The sequence below is a fragment of the Ylistrum balloti genome, unplaced genomic scaffold (assembly GCF_031769215.1).
Source record: "Ylistrum balloti isolate Yb309-2 unplaced genomic scaffold, AGI_CSIRO_Ybal_v1 Utg370042, whole genome shotgun sequence".
NCBI lineage: Eukaryota > Metazoa > Mollusca > Bivalvia > Pectinida > Pectinidae > Ylistrum > Ylistrum balloti.
In genome coordinates this window covers 1,196,920-1,218,677 of record NW_026782099.1, presented here as the reverse complement: position 1 = coordinate 1,218,677, position 21,758 = coordinate 1,196,920, and the positions used below count along the sequence as shown (strand labels likewise).

The following is a 21,758-nucleotide window of genomic DNA, read 5'->3' as shown; positions in this document are numbered from 1 at the left end:
AAATACTTTTTAGTCGGTGCAACAAAAGTCATATAAAAAGTACATGTATAGTCAGGCATATATATATTAAGTTTCTGGTGTGACAAAACAGACACATATGATTTATCAATATGATGATATCAACTTGTTGCAGTATTATATGAAAATGTTGCAGAATAGTTGAAGTAGATACTGACATTGTATGTCAGTTACAATACCATGGATGTTAAAAATGGATGTCTTCTGTTTGTTATCAGAAATACAAGCACAGTATTGGTCATAATACATCATTATTTTATCTGCCTAAGTTAGAACACAAATTGGAACAAATTAGATTTAACAGTTCCAGCCAACAAACTTTTATAATGTTAAACTGGATGGGCAATGCACAACATGTTGTTTTATAGATGTCAGTTCACATCGGACAGGTCAACTCCACCACATGTCAGTTCACATCAGACAGGTCAACTCCACCACATGTCAGAAAGGTTATCTCCAGTAAATATTGGACAGGTCATTTCCTGTATTTGTTAGAGTGTTCTGAATCAACTTCTGTTGTAGAGACAGACAAATACAGCCTCTAAGTAATTATCTGAGATGATCGGAATGAGTAACAGGAAGTATGGAACTCTATTGGTGCTCCTGTCATCTGTTTCCATTGGCTGAAATATTTATTAAAGAACCAATCAGAGGTGAGTATAAATATGGACAAACACATGTCTCCCCTTTATTTGACAAGAACATTTCTAATTTCATATTTTGACCATGTCTCATATTCTAGTGATTTCTTAATTGTTTTCCATCAACCTAGCTTCAAAAAGCAACAGTGCAATATAATCCAGTACAAGATTTAAAGTTTCACTGAGCTGACCTCTGACCTGATGACATTGACAGGTAATCAGGTGACTTGCAGAGTTTTATCAATAAATTTCTACAGTTTTAAACATTATGGCCTGGACAGAAAATACTGAAAAAATCTGCTTTTTTACCTTTTATCTTGAAGTGAAGGTCAGTGACCTAATTTCGGTGCACACTACCATGCCAATTGGCAATGCAGTATTTTTCAAGTTTAACCACATGTATCTTGCTGTTCAAAAGTTATGGCCTATTTCAAGAATGTTCTGAAAATTTTACACTTATGAACTCTGACCTTAAGGCAGAAGTCACATTGACCTAATTTTAGTGCAGTGCAGACCACCTCTGGGTGATGCAAATATGTTTCAAGTTAAAAAAATTATTGTGTGCCGGACCAGATTGTATTAGATGAAAAACCGGTACAAATACAATATGTCTCCATTTCTTGGAAGAGGAGACACTAAATTTCAGTTTTCGTTGATATGTGGTCATATTGAGCTAACTGAAGACATGGGTTTGATACCTTTATTTCCAATGAACAATGTTTTCAGCAAAATTCACTGAAGATGAAGACTGTTTGATTTTTTTTTTTTTTATTTTTTAATTTTCACTCTACCTGTATAACACCTTTAATAATTTTTAATATTTATAATCCACTAGGATATATGGTAATATCTCCTTTGATATAATATAATGTATCTGATAGAGTTTACCTTGTCTAAGTAAATTCTGTGGTAACTTGAAAAAGTTTACCTTGTTTAAGTAAATTCTGCATACACCTGAGAGAGTTTACCTTGTTTAAGTAAATTCTGTGTACACCTGAGAGAGTTTACCTTGTTTAAGTAAATTCTGTGTACACCTGATAGAGTTTACCTTGTCTAAGTAAATTCTGTGTACACCTGAGAGAGTTTACCTTGTGTAAGTAAATTCTGTGTACACCTGATAGAATTTACCTTGTCTAAGTAAATTCTGTGTACACCTGAGAGAGTTTACCTTGTTTAAGTAAATTCTGTGTACACCTGAGAGAGTTTACCTTGTTTAAGTAAATTCTGTGTACACCTGATAGAGTTTACCTTGTCTAAGTAAATTCTGTGTACACCTGAGAGAGTTTACCTTGTCTAAGTAAATTCTGTGTACACCTGATAGAATTTACCTTGTCTAAGTAAATTCTGTGTACACCTGAGAGAGTTTACCTTGTCTAAGTAAATTCTGTGTACAACTGAGAGAGTTTACCTTGTCTAAGTAAATTCTGTGTACACCTGATAGAGTTTACCTTGTCTAAGTAAATTCTGTGTACACCTGATAGAGTTTACCTTGTCTAAGTAAATTCTGTGTACACCTGATAGAGTTTACCTTGTCTAAGTAAATTCTGTGTACACCTGAGAGAGTTTACCTTGTTTAAGTATGTTTTGACGAGCTTTAACAAAGGCCATGATATCAGCATCAGCTTTAGAATCCCCTGTTAATGGTATTCCTGCTTTCTGCTCATTCCCAGCTGACCTGAAGTAAAATTAAAACATTGTATTAAATCAAGAAGTCATATAAGGTGATAGATATTGGAAATAAAAATCAAATATACTCTTACTCCAAGGAATTTGATAGAGGTTGACATATTCTGTATACAATTTGAATCATAGCAGATGAATGACTAAAAAGTCTGTTTACAGTACACACTGAGCGTGCTTGAGGATCTCGTCATGCTAACCAACCTGGATAGAGTATATAAGTTACCTTGGTAGCCTGTATCCATTCTTTTCCATTTGAGGCTGAGGTTGTGACTGTGGCTGTGAGTAGAAGCTTGAGAGTTGTGTAGCTACTTTTTGTCTATGATGGCCGACCTGAGGTTGGGAGTGAGATGCAGGCTGATATGACTGTTGAGGTTGGGAATGGGACGCTGGCTGATATGTTTGTAGAGGTATTGAGTTGGAGGCAGACTGGTACAAACTAGAGGCTGAGGAGGACTGTGACAAGGTAGAATTGCCTGGGGATACAAGATCTGGGGGTGGGGCCTTCCTGGCTTGTTTAGGGGTTGGGGTCCTCCATGCTGACTTCATACTACCACCTCCAGACTTGGCGTTCTGCAAAACCACAAAAATGGTAACAACATGTCTGTAGCTAGGAAATAATTGGATCATGTAGCTATATTTACAATGATACTCCCAATGAAGCGTAAAGCTGACTGCAACTTAAACAAATACACATGTACATGTAACATGTCATATCTAAAGTTATTTACCTGTGATATGAGAGCTTGCTCCGCCCACCACATCTCAAAGTCCTTCATTAACTTCACCTTGGATTTCTCGAGTAAGTGTTGTAGGTGTTCTATCTCAGTTTTCAGTGTCTTCAGACGATTAAATGACTGTTTATAGCTGAAATAAAACAATACATGTTAGTCTTATTGATGTGTTAGTGTTGTCTCCAGTTGTTTGTAGTTCTTTTAGACCTTAACACTCAAGTGTATGTATACCTACCTGACTATGTTAACTGTACCCTGTACCCAACTGACTTGACTTTTCCTAGTTAACCGATATCACCCTTAGCTTACCAAAAACCCACAAATTCACCAGTAATCTCAACAGCCCACATTTATACACTCTCTGATATGCTCTCATCCACAAGTCTCACCCACACAACACATCCCTTATCTTACCTGTCCTTTTCCTCCTCCATGTCTGCCCTCAGCTCTTGTTCCTCGTCATCTGGTTCTGGATTGTTAGGGTCTACCAGGCCTGATCCAGGATAATGGATACATGACAAACTCTACAGTACTTCTACTTACAGACATATATATCACAAATTTCTAAGTCTTTTTCAGTTTTCTTTTTACAACATTTTGTCATTGACTTTAACTTGAGAATATCCAAGAGTTGAGATAATACCAGAAGGTAAAAAAGTGTGATATAAATATAAATATCAAAATAACTTCAAACAACATATTTATTTAAGCATCAACACTTTCATCTCTGAATCTTCACTAGACACTGTGAATTCATCCTTTATAGGTTTATAAACCTAAATACTTATATATAAAAACAAAATATTAACATTGCAAATTAAAGTTCCAAATCACTAACATTTTCAAGCCTTGCGGCCATGTTTACATTTTGTTTTATATTTATGTGTATGTATCCTATTTGAATTATGTATTATACTATTTGACCTTAATGGCTGTCATTATTATAAGAGTTTTTACCTACTACACTATATACCTGGTAAATCATGTGTTGTATATCAAACAGGTGTAATTATGTGATCTTGGGTATGCACAGAGACCTTTAACAGTCTAGAAATCGATGTTTACTGATGAAGTGTTATTACTAAGCTGGAAGGAATATAGTAAGAAAATGAAGCAACTAACACTGAGTAGAATACTTTATACCTTGCATGGCCAACTGCATTCTGTGTTGTTCTATCTGACCTTTCAAATGGTCTGTAAGGAAAGGAGAGATACCATGAAAACAACACATATATGATGACATACAAATGATGTACAAGGAAAGGGAAAGGGTAGATACCATGAAAACAACACATACATGATGACATACAAATGATCTACAAGGAAAGGGTAGATACCATGAAAACAACACACACATGATGGCATACAAATGACCTACAACGAAAGGGTAGATACCATGAAAACAACACACACATGATGGCATACAAATGATCTACAACGAAAGGGTAGATACCATGAAAACAACACACACATGATGACATACAACTGATCTACAAGGAAAGGGTAGATACCATGAAAACAACACACACATGATGGCATACAAATGATGTACAAGGAAAGAGTAGATACCATGAAAACAACACATACATGATGGCATACAAATGATGTACAAGGAAAGGGTAGATACCATGAAAACAACACACACATGATGACATACAAATGATCTACAAGGAAAGGGTAGATACCATGAAAACAACACATACATGATGGCATATAAATGATCTACAAGGAAAGGGAAAGAGTAGATACCATGAAAACAACACACACATGATGACATACAAATGATGTACAAGTAAAGGGTAGATACCATGAAAACAACACACACATGATGACATACAAATGATCTACAAGGAAAGGGTAGATACCATGAAAACGACACACATGATGACATACAAATGATCTACAAGGAAAGGGTAGATACCATGAAAACGACACACATGATGGCATACAAATGATCTACAAGGAAAGGGTAGATACCATGAAAACAACATACATGATGACATACAAATGATGTACAACAAAAGGGTAGATACCATGAAAACAACACACACATGATGACATACAAATGATCTACAACAAAAGGGTAGATACCATGAAAACGACACACATGATGACATACAAATGATCTACAAGGAAAGGGTAGATACCATGAAAACAACACACACATGATGACATACAAATGATCTACAACAAAAGGGTAGATACCATGAAAACGACACACATGATGACATACAAATGATCTACAACAAAAGGGTATATACCATGAAAACGACACACATGATGACATACAAATGATGTACAAGGAAAGGGTAGATACCATGAAAACAACACATATATGAGAGATAGCTTCAACAAAATCATTACATTGTACATGTATATATAATTGAATTATTGAACAAATATTATTTTTAATAGGATTGATGAAATACCATACTTAGATGGTTAAGATAATGAGAATTTAAATTTCTATTCATTCCTATTTCAGAAATTCTGAGCCTGCTATTAGCTGAGGAAATATCAAAGAATAATCAATATCAGAACACGCCCCCTTCACCTTTTATACACAAGCCAGATGGCACTTACTGATTTTTTGGCGAGTTTTGTTGACTTTTTCCCCCAAGTGTTTAGCCTCTGCGTAACGTTGTTTTAGATGGACCTTATTCTGTTCTATGGTCTCCTTCTGTGGGTAATCCCGTCGGAAGATTTCAAAGGCCTCCTGTCTTCCTTTAGACATATCTCCCACTGACAACAATTCAACACTAAAATTATCACAGCATAGTTTATACTTTGACAAAACACTAAATTGACATTCCTCATGAGTTTAGATTTTGTCAGATGTTGATTTATTGTTCATTAGTACATTTTTATGTGAAAATTATATGCCTTCGTCTCACAAATCTAGCTAGATTAATTTACAAATGGTCCTGAATGCAACACAGCAAATTTGTATCTCTGAAATCAACTGCAAACAAATATGCTAACTGAATTTAGTCTGTATGTAGTCTGCTACAAGTTAATTTTTCATGCATTTTAGTACCAATTTGTAGCATATCTATGTAGTAATTCTAGAAGTTCATTTAGATTCGCTGTGTGGATCAGACATAGTCCTTCTATCACGAGATCCTGGGATAAATGTGTCAGTTGCTTGTGTTTGATGCTGTCACTACTTGTAAAAACCATTAGAGAGGGTTTTTAAAAGCGACAGAATGACAAAAAATTCACCACTTGTCGGAAACTTCCCTTTAATTGCAAATTCCCAATGTTTACGTGAAAAATGTAATTAGATGAGTTTTTTCATTCATCCTGTGTTAAACTTAAAAAGAATGACAAAATTTATAACGGCAAAACAGGGATATTTACATTAATGTTTACTATTTCTCCAGAGGCTTTGGCCTGATAACACAGTTTAAATAAAATTTGGCAGACAGTCTCTAAGAAATTTCTGAACAAGTACTAAACTGGTGAGACAGACAATACAATATTTTCCTCTTATAAAATAAATCACAGAAATAATGTTACTTTCCTAAAACAAAAAAAAACCCCAAAAAATATGGAAAGATTCAAGCTTAGAGAGACTTTGTGTCTTTAAAAATCTTGTTAGAACTAATGAAATAGAGAAAAAAAAACTAGTATGAGTTGATATAGTGATATGGGGACAAGTGATAGGCTATTCTGGTGTGTATGCCTTAACCTTTGCTTAGAGCCTTAGTTAGGTACTCATTGACCTTCAAACAATAGTGTGTATACCCTATCAGACATGTATGCCGACTTTAACCAACTCAGGATCATTTGTACTTGATATACAGAGTAAACTACAGAAAGACCTTAAATGTGGATGTGTGGTGTAATGATGACAAAAGGATAGTTAATGCAAGTAAAACTAAATGTACGCTTACGGCTTCCAAACAGAAACTTTGGAGACTCCATGACAGTGTCAGTCTTACACAGTGTCCCAGGTAAAATGTGAAAAATTACTAAAATTGATGAGAGTTTATCCTGGTCAGCACATATTTCCTCAGTTGTTTCCAAAATCAACCAAAGTTAAGGATTACTACAACCTATTTGCCAATTTTTACCAATAGAAGGCCGCTTGAAATTTTACAGTGCAATAAAACAGGAGAAAGAAGATGCAATGACCAGACCTGGACTCTAACCCAGAACCTCGTAGCCATCATTGAAATGAAAAGTCAACTTCCACTAAACTTAGAAACCACTCACATATCTTAGTTTTGGCCTGTTCCTCCCTCCGACGAGAGCTGTTGGGCCTGCTGCTTCGAGACCCCGTTGACTCTCGGCTCAAGGCATCATTGTTGTAGCTTGGTGCATCACCTGCCACTGAAGATGTCCTCACAGCAAACTTGCCCATACTGGTCAGTTCTGATTCAGCGTTTGATGCACGCTTCTTCTCCTTCTTCAACATATTCACAAGAATATCTTTGTACTGTCAAGGATCTTTACAGTATTTTTTGTATCTATTATCTTCTAATGAAACTAAGAACTGGTTAGGTTTCACCAGAGCTATTCATTTTCAAATCAAAACTCTGGCCAAATTATTTTTTTGAAACGAGGTTCCAAAAAATACATTGAAATATATTTTTTTTTGTTCTCCAGGAGCAGGACCAGACCCTTGATCTTATCCTTGAAGCACCATTCCATTTCATTCTCATTGTGCATGTATATATGGGGTAGTCAAAAATTATAATTCATCACTTTCTCAACCCAGTATGCTTTATTCCCAGAGAGGTATCAATGGTTTCAGACTGCAGAGATCGGACCATATCCTTGTATCAGTTATATCAATAGGTCTGGACCCCAGAAAACTAAACCTTATAAGATTATGCTAATCAGTGAAGATCCCAGTAGTAAAATTGTGTCAGTGGGTACCCACCATAGAGATTTTTACCTAACAGTAAAATAGGTCAGTGGGTACCGACCAAAGAGATCTTAACCCAGTAGTATGATTGTATCAGTGGGTACCGATCAAATAGATCTTAACCCAGTAGTATAATTAGGTCAGTGGGTACTGACTGAAGAGATCTTTACCTAGCAGTATAATTAGGTCAGTGGGTACCGACCGAAGAGATCTTTACCTAACAGTATAATTAGGCCAGTGGGTACCGACCGAAGAGATCTTTACCTAGCAGTATAATTAGGTCAGTGGGTACCTACCATAGAGATTTTTACCTAGTAGTATAATTAGGTCAGTGGGTACCCACCATAGAGATTTTTACCTAGTAGTATAATTAGGTCAGTGGGTACCCACCATAGAGATATTTATCTAGTAGTATAATCATGGTCAGTGGGTACTGACTGAAGAGATCTTTACCTGTTGGTACAGCTGTTTCAATGGGTCAAGACCCCAGACATTAACCTAGTAGTAGGACTGGTTCAAAGGGTCCAGACCCCAGACATTAACCTAGTAGTAGGACTGTGTCAATGGGTCCAGACCCCAGACATTAACCTAGTAGTAGGACTGTGTCAATGGGTCCAGACCCCAGACATTAACCTAGTAGTAGGACTGTGTCAATGGGTCTAGACCCCAGACATTAACCTAGTAGTAGGACTGTGTCAATGGGTCTAGACCCCAGACATTAACCTAGTAGTAGGACTGTGTCAATGGGTCCAGACCCCAGACATTAACCTAGTAGTAGGACTGTGTCAATGGGTCAAGACCCCAGACATTAACCTAGTAGTAGGACTGTAGCAATGGGTCCAGACCCCAGACATTAACCTAGTAGTAGGACTGTGTCAATGGGTCCAGACCCCAGACATTAACCTAGTAGTAGGACTGTGTCAATGGGTCCAGACCCCAGACATTAACCTAGTAGTAGGACTGTGTCAATGGGTCCAGACCCCAGACATTAACCTAGTAGTAGGACTGTGTCAATGGGTCCAGACCCCAGACATTAACCTAGTAGTAGGACTGTGTCAATGGGTCCAGACCCCAGACATTAACCTAGTAGTAGGACTGTGTCAATGGGTCCAGACCCCAGACATTAACCTAGTAGTAGGACTGTGTCAATGGGTCCAGACCCCAGACATTAACCTAGTAGTAGGACTGTGTCAATGGGTCCAGACCCCAGACATTAACCTAGTAGTAGGACTGTGTCAATGGGTCCAGACCCCAGACATTAACCTAGTAGTAGGACTGTGTCAATGGGTCCAGACCCCAGACATTAACCTAGTAGTAGGACTGTGTCAATGGGTCCAGACCCCAGACATTAACCTAGTAGTAGGACTGTACCAATGGGTAAAGACCCCAGACATTAACCTAGTAGTAGGACTTTTATCCCATAGTTGGACATACGTAGCTAAAACTGATAGGGTCTAATCTTTGTTTTAAGTGAATATTGATGAATGGACAGACTCACAATATGAGACCAATCCTGTCCTTCAGAATGGGTCAGATGGACAGACTCACAATGTGAGACCAATCCTGTCCTTCAGAATGGGTCAGATGGACAGATTCACAATATGAGACCAATCCTGTCCTTCAGAATGGGTCAGATGGACAGACTCACAATATGAGACCTCTCCTGTCCTTCAGAATGGGTCAGATGGACAGACTCACAATATGAGACCAATCCTGTCCTTCAGAATGGGTCAGATGGACAGACTCACAATATGAGACCAATCCTGTCCTTCAGAATTGGTCAGATGGACAGACTCACAATGTGAGACCAATCCTGTCCTTCAGAATGGGTCAGATGGACAGACTCACAATATGAGACCAATCCTGTCCTTCAGAATGGGTCAAATGGACGGACTCACAATATGAGATCAATCCTGTCCTTCAGAATGGGTCAGATGGACAGACTCACAATATGAGACCTCTCCTGTCCTTCAGAATGGGTCAGATGGACAGACTCACAATATGAGACCAATCCTGTCCTTCAGAATGGGTTAGATGGACATGCTGACAATATGAGATTTTCTATGTCCTTCAGATCAGGTGAAAAGGATACTGATTTCGTTGTCTCTCTGCTGTACGAGATCCTTTAGCTTGCTGTTCTCTGCATCACTATAAGGACCAGTGTCGGGGGGCAGCGCCTCAGGTGCTGGGGATCGGATCACTTCTGTCACAGCTGGCTTTTCTAGTACATGTTTCTGCCAACAAAGAACAAAATTTAACACTTATTAGTAATCTTCTTGATGCCTTTCTTCAGATGACAATTCATGAACTTGTGATTAGTTATATCTTCTCTAGAGAAATAATATTTACCTTGAGTATACGAAAGCAGGTCTGGATTTTTCTCATGTCTGCCCCAATACTGAGGATTACATCTGGATCTGTGTCTTCCAGGTATCGTTCTACAGCCTCTTGACATCTATAACACAGTAACATAGCCATGTTATATCATACAATAACAACCTTTGAAATCCTTCATCTTTATACATGAGAACAAGACAAGAACCGAGGTGTACAAATTATTAGCATCCTTTTAATATTAATGCAGGAATCATTTCACATGGTACCTCTGCAGGTCTTCGTCGGTCAGGTCGTCAGTCCGCTGTTCTCCTGTTGCCATGGCAAGCTCTTCCTTCAGTTGCTGAATCTCCCTTTTAAGTTTCTGGATCATCAACTTTGGGTCAAGCTCTTCATTGACCATAACTTCATTCTTGATCATGGCAACTCTTTGAGCAAAACGACATGTGGATATGGATTCCTGGCAACAAAATAAATCTTTAAAGATTCAAACAACAGGTTTATCGCTACCAGAAACAGTTGAATGAATGTGTTAAATGGATTCAAATGGTAAATGGGTGAAAATTCTGGAAAAATAAATTTTTCAAAAATCTAAAGAACAAAACTAGTGACCTAGGAGAACATGTGAAATTTAAGAAAGATCCATCTAGTATTTATCAAGAAATAATATTCACAATCTTTCTTTGTCAAATTCCAAGATTGTCTCCTGTTGGCCTTCTTGTTTTTCTGATTGAACAGTCCCAAAGTGGAATATGTATAACTATGGACAAAAGCAAAACTTCATTTGAAATGGAGAATGATCCATCTAACACTTGTTCAGAAGATAACAATCCATGCCTGTCTAAAGCCAAGATGGCCGTCAGTCAGTCGTGTTTCTTCAATCAGTTCCAAAATGGACTACGCACAACAAGGGAGTAAGGTGAACCTAAATATGAAATTAATGACCAATCCAGTGCTTCTTCAGAAAAAGCCGTAACAAGGATTGTTTAAGGATGGACGATAAAGAGTGATTTGATAAGCCCACTATATGATAATGTTGGGTTTATAAACTAGCTTATATAAACAACATTTTTCGGCCAATCTATCGTTACTTACATCAAGGTTGCGTTTCTCTATTGAACACGTGGCAATCATGGTGGTCATACAGTTTCCCCCGAGACTGTCCCGAAGGACAGATGTCATCATTGAGTTCCTGTAGGGAATATGCTGTCTGTTCTTATCTGACAGTGCTATAATCACCTGGATAAAGTCAATTGTCCATGTTAGCATAACACATACAGTTACAAAAACTGTTTCCAAACCCACAAATATTTCTTCACAACTAGCATAGCTCTGTGACAAAATTTCATTGTATTGAGTAATGATTTTGAGAATTAGAATTTTCATTTGAAACTTTAAAGAGAGTTCCTGACAGAGGAAATGATCTACTGGAGTAAATATTGTAGTGTCATTATTAATGATTAGACAGCAATAAGTACTGAGAAAGGATGACCATAACATGTAAGAAATCTTCAGTTAGATCAAAATATTATTTCAAAGTTTCGTTTTTATGATAATTTTTGTTCAGAAGAAACAGATAACAGCTATTTTGGTTTCTTTTGAATATGGACGGGTCAAATTTTATTAAGACCATCCGTACACCATACTCAGCTTAATAGATGAAGCCTGTCTGAAAATAACTGTCTGATAAGAAGAAGGAGCAACAGCAAGCTTTTCAAGATGGCAGTTGTGGCAGTCATCTTGAATGTGCTACAGAGCTTAATTTCAGTCAGTATCATCCATGATTGACCTATACACAATGTGTTAGTGGATGCCCTGTTATTATAACTTTCTGCATAGGTATTAGATGTGTATAAGCTGGTACTGTTACTATGTGTCTCACCTGTTCCAGGAAGTGTAAAGATAAGTTGATGTACTTGGCCTCTGTCAGAAGAGTACCACCTACACCACTTTTGCCCACTCTCTCTGACCTGTGAGTAGAATGTAAAACAATGTTGTAAAACACTTCAAATTAAACCCAATAGTTATGAACCAACAAAGCAAATTCTATTATCTATACTCAGTATACCAGTATGTCTGAATCATATTCACCTTTATGCTATATCATCATATAAAGGAAATGTCTACATCATTTACTCAGCAAAAATCCCAAGTCTGTATTAGTACGTATTCAGGATAAGTCTATATTGGTACGTATTCAGGATAGTCTATATCAGTATATGTTCAGGATAAGTCTATATCAGTATATGTTCAGGATAAGTCTATATCAGTATATGTTCAGGATAAGTCTATATCAGTATATGTTCAGGATAAGTCTATATCAGTATATGTTCAGGATAAGTCTATATCAGTATATGTTCAGGATAAGTCTATATCAGTATATGTTCAGGATAAGTCTATATCAGTATATGTTCAGGATAAGTCTATATTGGTACGTATTCAGGATAAGTCTATATCAGTATATGTTCAGGATAAGTCTATATTGGTACGTATTCAGGATAAGTCTATATCAGTATGATATGTAAGTCAGGATAAGTCTATATCAGTATATGTTCTATATTCAGTAAGTCTATATCAGTATATGTTCAGGATAAGTCTATATCAGTATATGTTCAGTATATGATAAGTCTATATGTTCAGGTACGGTATATTCAGGATAAGTCTATATCAGTATATATTCAGGATAAGTCTATATCAGTATATGTTCAGGATAAGTCTATATCAGTATATGTTCAGGATAAGTCTATATCAGTATATGTTCAGGATAAGTCTATATCAGTACGTGTTCAGGATAAGTCTATATCAGTACATGTTCAGGATAAGTCTATATCAGTATATGTTCAGGATAAGTCTATATCAGTATATGTTCAGGATAAGTCTATATCATATCTATGTTCATATCAGTATATGATAAGTCTATATCAGGATAAGTCTATATCAGTATATGTTCAGGATAAGTCATATTGGATAAAGTCTATATTGTATATGTATAAGTCGTATTGTTCAGGATAAGTCTATATCAGTACATGTTCAGGATAAGTCTATATTAGTACGTATTCAGGATAAGTCTATATTGGTACGTATTCAGGATAAGTCTATATCAGTATATGTTCAGGATAAGTCTATATTGGTACGTATTCAGGATAAGTCTATATCAGTATATGTTCAGGATAAGTCTATATCAGTATATGTTCAGGATAAGTCTATATCAGTATATGTTCAGGATAAGTCTATATCAGTATATGTTCAGGATAAGTCTATATTGGTACGTATTCAGGATAAGTCTATATTGGTACGTATTCAGGATAAGTCTATATTGGTACGTATTCAGGATAAGTCTATATTGGTACGTATTCAGGATAAGTCAGTATATATTCAGAATAAATCTGATCATTATATATTCAGGAAAAGATTATATCAATTGAGCAACAAAGCAGAGAGGATTATAATCTGCAAAATTATTATGGAGCAGTAATAAATGAAATTAGCATAAAATTTACTTCCATTCCCATCTTAATTCATATGTATCTGTTATCTTAGATGTGTGTCTTACCCAGCCAGATCCACCAGGTGGAGCTTTGCTCTGCGTATAGTAGCAGAACCTGTTTCTCTGGATGTCACATGGATGGTGAAGATACAATGTGATCGTGTGGAGGCTTGATTCATTGGTGTCTAGTAATAAAAATGGCTCTGATTTATCTTTAACCAAAATCCACAGAAATCTGTATTGACAAAAATCTAGTCTCTTTCTGTACAGTTGATATAAAACAATATCACTCACAGCTATGTCAGAGTATGCTTTCCCCCTTCAATTCAATACAACATTTACCATATCAGCTCATATGACAAATTAATTCAGCCAGTAGTTGAAAACTGCTTAACAGAAACCATTGCACTCCTGATATAGAGGATGCCTCTACTTCATGCATCATTGACTATGTCACCCCTACCTCTGCTATCATCCTGTTGGTGTCCCCTAAGAAGAGTAGATTCAGGGCCTCTTCCTCTGAACCTGCTTGGTGTACAGACAAGTTCTTGAGATGAATGTTCTGGTCCGAGTCTTCCATCAGACCAACTTTCCTACAAGTAAGCATGAATTTGTACATTCAGCACACAAATTGAATTGTTTGTATAATGTTAAAAATTCTGAACTGATAATTCTTCATCATTACAAATTACAGAAATATTTTGAGCTCAACCGCTACTTTTTGTTTTTTTCTTATAAGCAAATTTACTTGGCAATAATTCAGGGATGGGTATGCGTCCCTGCTCTTGGACAACTTTATGTTGCAGATATGACAATCAATTATACATCGTATTATACTTCTTTGACAAGTCATGTCTAAAAACAACACATTTATGCACTGCTGCATGATGTCAGGTATATTTCTTCCTTGGTTCTCTGACAGATCATTTTCAAAATTCTTATGTAACACTCACGGCAAATCTTCCAGTTTTGAAGCTTCATGTTTTGGATCGAGAAGATCAAATCCACTTTCGTTGTAGATTTCCAAGTAGGAAATGTGTAAATCATATGTTCTTTCTGTGTCCTGTCACACACAAACATACAAAATAAATCATTTACTTTAACACACAATCTCATAACAATAAGCATATTTTATCCACTTAAGGCTGTGGATTTTGAAAACGTCACAATATATGTCTATAATAAATGGTAAATAGTACGAAACCCACTTCATGGAATTGGAAACTGCCAGAGAGGATGCTGTTTGGAAAGATCAAGGAGATCATTATTGCAGCTCTTCAGAATGATACTGCAGTCAACAACTTGCCAAATACCACAGCAGTGAATCTATGAGGATTTTACACTGAGCAGGTATGTATTTTAGTTACTGAAAGATTAAGAACGATATCTTTGGGACATCGACTAACATAACATGAATAATGAAGAGCATGAATTAACGTTTGCAATTAATAACATTTTAATTTCATTTAAACGTGATTTCTTATGTACAGTTTTCAGTTACATCTTTATACATGTACAAAGAAAATCAATTAAGACTGAAAGAAACAACACCGCTTCCAAAATATTCATTCTGCTGTCATGGTCTTAGGAAAAAATCAAGTTGATGAGTTATATAGTCCAGCAACAGTATGCTGTATACTTGGTACTAAACATGTATACAATAGACACTTACAGTGCTCACTACATTAAAATGGCTCAATAATATAAAATCTAGTAAATAGTAAAAAATGTAGAATTTAACATGCTTTGGATTATGTGAAAAGTCTCATAGTCATTTCCATTACATCTCATTATCATGAAAACCCAATAAGTTTGTTCCATAAAAATCACTCATCATAATAATTGAGACTGGTTTGAAATCTTTTCTATGAAAACTTGTTACCTTTTCAAACTGTTCATACAGGTAGGATATTGATCTGGGTATGATGCCTCTGTCTGCATATTTTTCGGCCCCACCAGTGATGGTAAATGTCTTTCCACTCCCAGTCTGTCAGTGACAAATAAGGAGGAATAATTCATGTAGAAATGGCAGAATATCTAATTTAACAATCATAATGATTAATTTCTCTTGTTTTACCTGTCTCAATGTCTTACCTGGCTATATGTATACATTACTTTACCTGTCTCCATATCTTACCTGGCCATATGTGTACATTACCTTACCTGTCTCCATGTCCCACCTGGCTATAAGTGTACATTACCTTACCTGTCTCCATATCTTACCTGGCCATATGTGTACATTACATGTCTCCATGTCTCACCTGGCTATATGTATACATTACTTTACCTGTCTCCATATCTTACCTGGCCATATGTGTACATTACCTTACCTGTCTCCATGTCTCACCTGGCTATATGTATACATTACTTTACCTGTCTCCATATCTTACCTGGCCATATGTGTACATTACCTTACCTGTCTCCATGTCCCACCTGGCTATAAGTGTACATTACCTTACCTGTCTCCATATCTTACCTGGCCATATGTGTACATTACATGTCTCCATGTCTCACCTGGCTATATGTATACATTACTTTACCTGTCTCCATATCTTACCTGGCCATATGTGTACATTACCTTACCTGTCTCCATGTCTCACCTGGCTATATGTATACATTACTTTACCTGTCTCCATATCTTACCTGGCCATATGTGTACATTACCTTACCTGTCTCCATGTCCCACCTGGCTATAAGTGTACATTACCTTACCTGTCTCCATATCTTACCTGGCCATATGTGTACATTACATGTCTCCATGTCTCACCTGGCTATATGTATACATTACTTTACCTGTCTCCATATCTTACCTGGCCATATGTGTACATTACCTTACCTGTCTCCATGTCTCACCTGGCTATATGTATACATTACTTTACCTGTCTCCATATCTAACCTGGCCATATGTGTACATTACCTTACCTGTCTCCATGTCTTACCTGACTATATGTGTACATTACCTTACCCGACTCCATATCTTACCTGGCCATAGGTGTACATTACTTTACCTAACTGCATATCTTACCTGGCCATATGTGTACATTACCTTAACTGACTCCATATCTTACCTGGCCATATGCAAATATGGTTCCATTATAGCCTGATAAAACACTGCAATATAAAACAAACAATTCAATTCATTCCAGAATATCAACATTGTTCAATAACTGATAAGGATTTGATTGAGAAATGTTAATAGTACAATGCTTGGTGTTTTTTTCAATATTCTAATTTTAATTTTTTTTTTCTAATCAAAGTCTGATGCGATTTGATACGATGTGCATGAAATAAAATATACAATAAGCCAAAAATTCAACCAATCAAGAAATTGAGAAGATTTTTCAGATATCTCTATAGATGATCAACCATTGTTAACACTGCCCTTAGGTATCAATTTACTGTGTATATACCATTTCATAGAGCAGTTGTCTTACTTGTCAATCACTGGTTTGGAAACTGCTTGAAAAACATCTTCCTGTTTTGAATTTTGGTCAAAAACATGCTTAAATCTGGAAACAAAATAAAGGTGTAATTAAACTACACTGTTCAGTGATCACTATAAGCTGAATCACAGTTGGACAAACTTGGCTGCTCTGTCTGAAACTAAGGTAAATCAAGTTACAAATTTTGCATGAAAATGTTTCATTTCAAGAATGTTTCTGAATTCTCACTTTTAACACCTTGAGAATTTAATGAAGGAAGGAAACAATTTTCCTCATTATCTTGGACTAAACCCTCTAAAAATATAATACAAGAATTTAAAACATTGTAATCACACCAACAACCATGGTACTAAAGACAAAGATTTAATGGACAAGAGTTTTGATTTCATTTTATTATATATTGTAATAATGTACAGTAAATATGTATTTAATGTGTGGACTTCAAAAATCAATAGCATACCTGAATTTATAATTCTCTTTCTTGTTATTGATAAAGCCCTCAGCCAAATCACGAGGAACAATGAAAGTCAATCGTGGTTGTCCTTCATCATCTTCATCCAAATCATACAACTATACAGCACACCAAACAAAGTTAAAAGTTAAATTTCATTCTAACTTTCTGATTTTCATGGCTTAAAAGCTGATTAAACAAATCACTTCCACTGGTTCTGAACAGGGATTTCAACAAACCACTCCCACAGGCTCTGAACTGGGATTTCAACAAACCACTCCCAAAGACTCTGAACTGGGATTTCAACAAACCACTCCCACAGGCTCTGGACAGGGATTTCAACAAACCAATCCCAAAGACTCTGAGCAGTGATTTCAACAAACCACTCTCACAGGCTATGAACAGGGATTTCAACAAACCACTCCCAAAGGCTTTGAACTGGGATTTCAACACACCACTCCCGCAGGATCTGAACAGGGATTTCAACAAATCACTCCCACTGGCTCTGAGCAGGGATTTCAGCAAACCACTTTCACTGGCTCTGAACTGGGATTTCAACAAACCACTCCCACAGGCTTTGAACAGGGATTTCAACAAACCACTCCCACAGGCTCTGAACAGGGATTTCAACAAACCACTCCCAAAGACTCTGAGCAGTGATTTCAACAAACCACTCCCACAGGATCTGGGCAGGGATTTCAGCAAACCACTCCCACAGGCTCTGAACAGGGATTTCAACAAACCACTCCCACAGGCTTTGAACAGGGATTTCAACAAACCACTCCCACAGGCTCTGAACAGGGATTTCAACAAACCACTCCCAAAGACTCTGAGCAGTGATTTCAACAAACCACTCCCACAGGATCTGAGCAGGGATTTCAACAAACCACTCCCACAGGCTCTGAACAGGGATTTCAACAAACCACTCCCACAGGCTCTGAACAGGGATTTAAACAAACCACTCCCATTGGTTCTGAACAGAGACTTCAACAAACCACTCCCACTGAACTTGAATAGGGTTTTTTAACAAACCATTCCCACTGTTTCTGAACACATGTTTCACCATCAATGAAACTAAGCCTAAAATTTGTCCAGTGAATGTTAGTAGGATCTATTAATTTTGTTTTGTCACCACTCCAAAAGCTAAAACAATCCATAATCACTTACAGCAGATGGAAACCAAAAAGAACGAGGAAGATGACCCTCATTAATATGACAACTTGTGTTATCAGTAACAGGAGATAGAAAAGGAAATAGGGCCAGACTAAATTAAAACCTAGCATGTTTGAACTCTTGATGAATGCTGTATCTGCTGTGATGTCTTAGTTTTTATTGTAAATAAACTAATAAATATACACAGTGTGATCATTGAATAACTGGAATTCCTCAGCTCAGTCCTTCTTTGTTTTGTACATCCACAGCTATAAACAAGAGGCTCCAAAGGGATCTAGGCACTTGCTATTGTTTAGTCTTTTTATTTTCTCTAAAGAATGGATCTTTTCCCTTTTCTATTCTTTCCTTTGAGTTTTGCTCTTACTCATATGAAACTTTGAGAATAATTCTAAACTAGGGACAAAGCTGATTATCAAATGCCCTACCCTTCTTAAATTCATTCATTGTCAGGGTGATCTGATCTATAGTCTGACTCGATTCTAGATTTGCTGATATTTGATAGAAGAGATTCAGAGACAAGAAAAAAAGCCATTCTAGCTCGTTTCACATGATTAACATGCCGCCAAGTATATTGCCTAGATTTAGGATAATGCTCCCTAAATATATCAAACAAGACCATTATATTCAATAACTTCCAACACCTTATTCCAATACCTTATACCTCATTCCCAAAAGTTTCATCACATCCATTATTTGAATGAAAAAGGTTGGGTTGTCCTGGTTTGGGCTGTACAGAGAAACCAGAGTTATCCTTGACTGTTTAATATCAATGTCTAGTGCAAGAAAATTACCATAACTGTCCTTTTTCTCCCTATGCACTCTACCCCCAAAATTATTATTTAAAAGAATTGCAATACCATGTGCATCGGATTCAAAACAGCTAAAATAACAGTTGTAGCCCCACTTGTTTCTAGTCACATTTTCCCGTTCAGACGTAAAATAGGCATCCTGCAAACAGTAAATGCTGTGTTTTTTCTCTCTTAAATACAAAAAACATCTTTTCTCTTTACTTTATCGCCCAACCATTGACAGTTCACTGGCAGCATAGTAATTTTACTCATCCAACATGAACATTGTAATCAACTCTCTTTAATGTAAATTCCTCTCCAGAAAAGAATAGACAAAATAGGAGAAATATGAGAGAAATCTTTACATTGCAAAGACTGTATAAGAAAATTTAAAGAAAGAAAGGACCTTAGGAGCAAAACAGCTTCACATAAAAACATATTTATAGTTCAGGACAAGACAAGTCGAAAATTACCACTCAGCACTTGCAATACCCTGCGTTGTAATACATAAACAGAAATACCCAACTGGAAGTATAGTATTCTAAACAGAAATCTCAAGAACAGAGAAAAGACAAATCTGGATGGTCGTATCAAGTAAAAAAGATAGAAAGCCTATAGGAATACATCCTGCCTACTTATGTAGCACAAATATAGAAATAATCATGTTGGTCATTACCGAAACGAAGTCATTTTGCTACTTAAAAAAAAATAGATAACACATGTGCATTACATAACTTTTTTTCTCAACGTTAACGAAGCAATCTCATTTTACTACTGAAATACTTTTCTTGCATGTACAGGTTAAAGAAAAAATCCATTTGTACATTCATTCCATAAAATCACTGATCATATCACACACACACAAGATTATGTAACATGAAGAGTCGAAATAGACCATCAATTAACAGTTGTAGATCAGAGCCAGGAAGTACTGGCGTTATGTCCTTTGTGATCATTGTCATTACTTCCTAATCATAAAGTTGGCATCGTCAAGGAGAAAGCTCTCTTCTAGTGGCATATCATATGATGATGATGTACTGAGGGTTGTGTGTTTGATTTCCTGGATGAGGCATACTACTTGTTTGTTTGGTCATTGGAGTTTGTATTTTTGTTCCACTACAAACATGCTTGTGTTTTAGATGAGGATGATGTCCAAGCTTTCATTCAAGTATTGTATATGTAAATACAAATAAATTACTTAAATGAGAGGAAGAATATACATTTTGTGTATCACCTTTGTCAGTACAAATGAACTTAATGACTTATGTAGTCACTTAATGAAAAGGATATACAAACTGAGTATCACATTCAAAATGAATTATTGGAGCCAGTCACTTAAAAAGAATATAAAGACTGTATCACCTATATTAGTAAAAATAAACTCAATAAACACTAAATGAAAATGGAAAAATTGATTTGTTTGTTGGGTTTATCGCCCCATGAACAGTCAATCGTGAGGTATGGTCTCCTTGTAACAGCTGGCCACGGTGGCTACTTCACTGAACAATACAAGACCTGTAACATGCCATTCGTGGCAAATAAGTTAAATTGTCTTACATAAGGACACAACCTCAACAGCACTAACCTTTCTGTTTCCCAACTTCAGAAACACAAACCGCAGAGCCAGAGGGTGAGCAAATGAACTCAACACGTCAGTCAAATACAGAATAACTAAGAATATACAGTCTGAGCAAATATCCAGCTCAATAATTTAAACAGATCAGTCATCAAAAAGTGATTTCTATTTCAAATACATTTGGATTATTACTTTTATCAGGTGATAACAAGAGTCATGCGTCCCATATCAGTAAGCATAACTTGTGTTAGCGAAGAGATATTTTTTAATTAATCGACAGACACGATTAAACAGAACATTCTATCAAGAATGTGTACACTTACTCCTGCTTTCGAGCGAGTAGGTTTCACTCGGGCAAATATCTGAATTGTATGTTTAACCATGTTGCTTGTCATACATGTCTATCCAACAACAAATAGCAAGATTCCAATGTGATGTTCGCCATTGTTAAACAAACGCACCGAGTATTTTCATTGGTCAAATGCTGTCTTATCAGTATCACTTCAATGTTTGAAAAGAGTTAACATTCCTTGCTAGAATTGTCAAGCTTCTGTATGTCG

The 21,758-nt window shown here is 36.4% G+C and overlaps 1 protein-coding gene across 1 annotated transcript; it reads right to left on the bottom strand.

Moving 5' to 3' along the window:
- Positions 1-445: 445 nt before the first annotated feature.
- LOC132549110 (kinesin-like protein KIF6) lies at positions 446-21,581 on the bottom strand. The gene is made up of 21 exons (XM_060213028.1): positions 21,522-21,581; positions 17,671-17,780; positions 17,202-17,276; positions 16,836-16,878; positions 15,650-15,754; positions 14,721-14,830; positions 14,231-14,360; positions 13,834-13,952; positions 12,163-12,250; positions 11,376-11,519; positions 10,550-10,740; positions 10,296-10,401; positions 10,039-10,180; positions 7,292-7,507; positions 5,657-5,815; positions 4,217-4,267; positions 3,488-3,566; positions 3,071-3,206; positions 2,566-2,912; positions 2,228-2,334; positions 446-641 (listed from the first exon to the last, which is right to left on the bottom strand). Exons 1-21 carry the CDS (start codon positions 21,579-21,581, stop codon positions 625-627), a joined length of 2,535 nt encoding a protein of 844 aa, XP_060069011.1. The 3' UTR covers positions 446-624.
- Between the last annotated feature and the right edge of the window lie 177 nt (positions 21,582-21,758).

What these genes read in the sequence shown, in the direction of transcription:
- LOC132549110 (XM_060213028.1), bottom strand. Translation starts at nt 21,581, where the DNA reads ATGGTTAAACATACAATTCAGATATTTGCCCGAGTGAAACCTACTCGC. An exon ending in AAAGAGAATTATAAATTCAG is followed by an intron (nt 17,277 to 17,670) that starts GTATGCTATTGA and finishes TTTTGTTTCCAG; the next exon opens with ATTTAAGCATGTTTTTGACC. An exon ending in TAGAGAAACGCAACCTTGAT is followed by an intron (nt 10,741 to 11,375) that starts GTAAGTAACGAT and finishes TTTTGTTGCCAG; the next exon opens with GAATCCATATCCACATGTCG.